Source organism: Macrobrachium rosenbergii, chromosome 25, assembly GCF_040412425.1.
Source record: "Macrobrachium rosenbergii isolate ZJJX-2024 chromosome 25, ASM4041242v1, whole genome shotgun sequence".
Classification (NCBI taxonomy): domain Eukaryota; kingdom Metazoa; phylum Arthropoda; class Malacostraca; order Decapoda; family Palaemonidae; genus Macrobrachium; species Macrobrachium rosenbergii.
Genome location: NC_089765.1, coordinates 42,383,332 through 42,387,870, shown reverse-complemented (window position 1 = coordinate 42,387,870; position 4,539 = coordinate 42,383,332). Strand labels below are relative to the sequence as shown.

At 46.4% G+C, this 4,539-nt stretch overlaps 1 protein-coding gene across 1 annotated transcript; it reads right to left on the bottom strand.

Moving 5' to 3' along the window:
- Positions 1-579: 579 nt before the first annotated feature.
- Positions 580-2,017, bottom strand: LOC136852231 (uncharacterized). Its single transcript, XM_067126680.1, has 3 exons — positions 1,761-2,017; positions 769-1,410; positions 580-682 (listed from the first exon to the last, which is right to left on the bottom strand). Exons 1-3 carry the CDS (start codon positions 2,015-2,017, stop codon positions 580-582), a joined length of 1,002 nt encoding a protein of 333 aa, XP_066982781.1.
- Between the last annotated feature and the right edge of the window lie 2,522 nt (positions 2,018-4,539).

The window sequence follows — 4,539 nt, the reverse complement described above, 5'->3', positions numbered from 1 at the left end:
TGGTCCCAAGTAGGCTGGGGAAGGGGGATTCTGTGTACATCCACCCATATGAACGCATATTTTGCCTTCTGCAGTTCGTTGGGGGCATACACTTTTCTGGCCATGTTGTAAGTTGTCTTGGCCAGCATTATTCGTTCCAGTGCTTTGCGGGTGTCGGATGGGGATATTGGGCTCGTTGGATGTTGAAAGACATCTGCCGGCAATGTTAATGATTGGCTGTACAGGGCTTCTGCTGGGGATGCATTGAATGCTGCATGTGGTGACGTTCTCAGGCCCAATAAGACCCAAGGTAACTTTTCTCCAACTCCCCCCTTGACATTCAGCAGTGAGTGATCCTACAACTGGTTTAGCCTTTCGATGATGCCAATAGCTTCTGGGATGTGGGCCGTCGTGTGTATTATCTTTGTCCCCAAACTGTCTGCAAGGGCGTTCCATAAGGCAGATGTGAAGTTTGACCCCCTGCCGCTCGTGGTGATCCGTGGGACTCCGTGTCTGCTGCCCCATCCAATGAGAGCTTTCACACAACTCTCCGCCGTCTGTTGCCGTATTGGTATTGCTTCGGGCCACCTGGTATTTCTGTCAATGATGATGAACAGGTATCTGTACCCCTCGGAGGCGGGTAGAGGTCCCACTATGTCGACGTGGATGTGGGCAAGTTGGCGGTGTGTTGTCTGGAACTCTCCTATGTGCCTTGTTATTTTTGAAATCTGACACAAAAGGCATTCTCTCCAGTTTTTTATGTCCTTTTTCATTCCCCACAAGATTTACCTCTCTGCTAAAATTTGGGTGATTGTTTGGCCTGATGGGTGGGACAGGTTGTGGGCGAGGTTGAAAGCCTTTTTTCTGAGTCCTTCTGACAGATAGGGGCGAGGGCGTCCAGTACTTGTTTCGCATGCGATGGTCATCTCTCCATTGTTGATTGACAGGTCGCTCCATGCAATGGAGGGGTTGTCCCACCATGGTCGCTGTAGGTCCACATCGTCTCTTTGTGCCTCTGCTATTTTGGGATAGGCTATCCTGAGCTGGGTGGTGTTGACGCAATTTCTTGACAGTGCATCCACCATGGGTTTTGCCAAACCCTTCAAATACTGGATGGTGTAGGAGTGTTCAGCTGTTGCTGATAGGTGACGTTGTTGTTGTGCTGACCATGCGTCTGCCATCTTTGTGAGGGCATGCACCAAGGGTTGATGGTCCATTTGTATGACAAACAGCCTTCCTTCGAGCATGTGGTGGAAGTGACGGATGGCTTTGTGGACTGCTAGGATCTCCCTGACGAATATGGAGTATTTTTTTCCCGCTAACATTAACTTCTTGCTGAAGAACTCCAATGGCTGATGACTATCATCTTTGTCCTGCTCTAGTATCATGCCCATTGCCGTGCTGCTGGTGTCAGTCGTCAAATTGAGGGACCTATGTGGTAGAGGAAAGATTAATGTGGCTGCAGAGGTTATTGTTTGTTTTGCTGAAAGAAATGCATTATCTTGAACTGGTGACCAATTTAAATTTTTTTTTTGGGGGGGGATAAATCTTTGATAATAGGTGATTAGTCCTGAAAGATCTTGTACTGCTTTAATTGTTGTTGGTTTGGGAAGTCGGTAATTGCTTTTACTTTCTCTGGGAGGGCTTTAATGCCGTTGGGGCTCATTTGATGTCTTTCCTTACTATGAGTCCATTTTATTTAAGTATCTGCAGTACCCTTTTGATGTCTTAAAGATGTTGCTTTAGGTTGGGCTAAATATGAGGATGTTGTCGATGTAGACCTTGCAGAAGGGAAGGTCGCCCAGCAGTTCATCCATAAGTCTTTGGAAGGTTGCCCTGCGTTCCGAAGGCCGAAACAGCTGTAGTTGAACGTGTAGGTGCTGAAGGGGGTGGTGATCGTGGACTTTTCTATATCTTCCTTCGCTACTGGAACTTGGAAGTATCCCTTCAGCAGATCTATTTTGGTGAAGATCTTTGCTGTGTTCATTTGGTTGGTTATATCAGCAATGATTGTCAGCGGGTATCTATCTGGCTTCATTTTGACATTTAGTCGCCGGTAGTCTACTCACGGGCGCCATGTTCTGTGGGGTTTCAGTACCATGTAGAGGGGGATGCTCATGGGCTGGGGGCTTTTTGGCATATTCCTGCATTCTCCATTTCCCTGAACACTTGTTTGGCGTAGGTGAGTTTCTCTGGGGCTAACCATCTGAAGTGTTCATGTACTGGAGGGCCTTCCATTTATATAGGGTGCTGATTGTTGTGTTTTGCTAGTTTGGTTAAGTCGTGCTGCAGGTCGTCTTTGAAGACCTCTTGGTAGTCTTGTAGAAGGTGGCATCTCTATGGCGGTGGGGTAGCTGTTGCGATGTGCCTGTTTGTCGTCTCTTGTATTGCAGTGATGATGTGGTGGTGAGTTGTTTGCACAGCTGTTGAGGAGATGATACTGAAGCTGTTTTCATGATTAGTTGTTTTGATGGTACATCCATTCGCAGGTCATGTGTTTTTAGGAAGTCTGCTCATAAAAGTGCTTCCATCATGTCTGCCATGATGAAAGGTCCAACTGTAGTCTTTCCCATTGAATGACACATTCACATTTCACTTCCTGTACATCTTGAGTGGTGCTCCACTGGCATTGGACACGTGAAGGTTGGTGGGTGGGACAGGGTTGAGTCATTTGTGCGGACTGGCTGGCACAAATGATTTGCATGCCCCGGTGCCCATGAGGAATTCTGTGTTTGGCATTTCGTCCCAGAGGAAAAAACACGTGGAGCCCTTGCGTTCATATCTGAAAGACAGTGGTAAGCAGGCGCAGCTTCTCTTACAAGGCAACCGGTCTGCTCACTGCTGACGTTTAGTTGTTTGCGACCCTCTTGCATGTTTTTTTAAAACAAGCAGCCTCTGTTACATTTGCGTGCATTTTTTCCAAATTTCCAATGGAAAAAGCACATTCCCTCTGGTGGTTTGTCTTTCTTCCGTCTGGTCTTCCCTTTGATGAATTGTTTTGGAAAGCTCTGCTTGTGGATGCGGGTGGCCGGTCCCTCTGCGTCGCTGTCGGATTCCTTGTTGGTTGACTTCTGGGACCGTCATGCTGCTCTGGGTGGCTGGGTGGGCTCCACTGTCTTCTGGGCCACATGTACTGTATAGACCAATTTTAGGAATCCTTCGATGGGCATGGTGGAGGCATTGAGCATGGCCGCCACTGTTTGATGGGGCAGATTTGTGAGGAGGACCTCTCTCACCAGGTTCAGGGTTGACTTCAGTTGGCCGTCTGTGGCAGGTAGCGTTATGAGCCACTGCAACTGCTTGTAGACATGCAATGGCCACTTGTCTCCTGTGGCTGCCCCCACGTTGTTCAGGAATTTCTTGGCTCTTAGGGCGGGTGGCATGCTGAAGGATGACTTCAGCTGATCCTTCAGTGATTCATGATTTGCAGTTCTGTGAGCCATCCTGCAACTTGCTCCAAAACATTGTCTGGTAGGAATTCGAGGACGGCATCTGTTTTGCATGCTGAGGAGATAATTTTCTTTGATTGGACGATTGTCTCCACCCTGAAGAACCAAGCTTCTGAATTGTAGGGCATGAATAGGGAAGACGTATGGAGTTGGTGGCAACGGTGTCATTGGATAGGCTGGCATCATTGGGGCTGGCTGGGCTGGACATCTCCATGGTCTCCAATGTAGCAAAGGTGTGGATAAGAGCTTGCATTTATAAACTTGCTGATTTATTCAAACAACAAACAGACAGGTCAGTAGCTCTTGCAAGTGGAAATGTAGCCTGACATGAGGCGAACAAAACAGGTCAGAGCACAAACAAGTGTTTGTTGGAGGATGGAAAGATGTACACAAATCAATATATAAGACAAATAAAGTTATGATACATATAGCTGGAATGCTGACATTGTAATGCTTGTGCTAAGAATGATACATTTAACATAACAATAATATGAATGAGAATATATGTACAAAGGATTCGTGACATCTGCTGTGTTTCATGTATACGTGCGCTTGGCGTGTGAAGATACTTGTGAGGAGATTAGCTGGCCAGGTAAGATGGATGGTGTGTGGGTCCGTGTGGGATGCTACAGCGCAATCACTTGAAAATGCTGAACCAGAGATAAATACCTTAAGCAGGAAACTACCTGAACATTAGTTGCTCCAGCAAAAGGATCATCAGCAGCATGTTTAACCCCTTCTGTCTTGAATGCACTCTCGGTGTCCAGCACTTTTTAGGTTTCTCTCCTTACATTTTGGGATTATACACTATCACCAACCGGTCAACCTCCAGTCTCTCCCCATGGTAAAACCATCCCAGAACACTGATCCAACTATTCACTTACACCAAGCTTTCACCACTGTGTATTTTAGCACTTTTCATCCAACCTGCTCTACTTATCATATGAAAACAGTTCAACTTAAAATCTTCATCTTTTCTCAAAACAGTTCAACTTAAAATCTTCATCTTTTCTCTTTTCAAATTACACATCAACACTTCACCTCTGAATAAGAGTTGTCACAACAATCCCTTCATGCATGCTAACGCTGTCTTTAGACGTGCCTCTGCTCT

What these genes read in the sequence shown, in the direction of transcription:
- LOC136852231 (XM_067126680.1), bottom strand. Translation starts at nt 2,017, where the DNA reads ATGAAGCCAGATAGATACCCGCTGACAATCATTGCTGATATAACCAAC. An exon ending in GCGACCTTCCCTTCTGCAAG is followed by an intron (nt 1,411 to 1,760) that starts GTCTACATCGAC and finishes TCTACCACATAG; the next exon opens with GTCCCTCAATTTGACGACTG. An exon ending in ACCCAAATTTTAGCAGAGAG is followed by an intron (nt 683 to 768) that starts GTAAATCTTGTG and finishes CAAGGCACATAG; the next exon opens with GAGAGTTCCAGACAACACAC.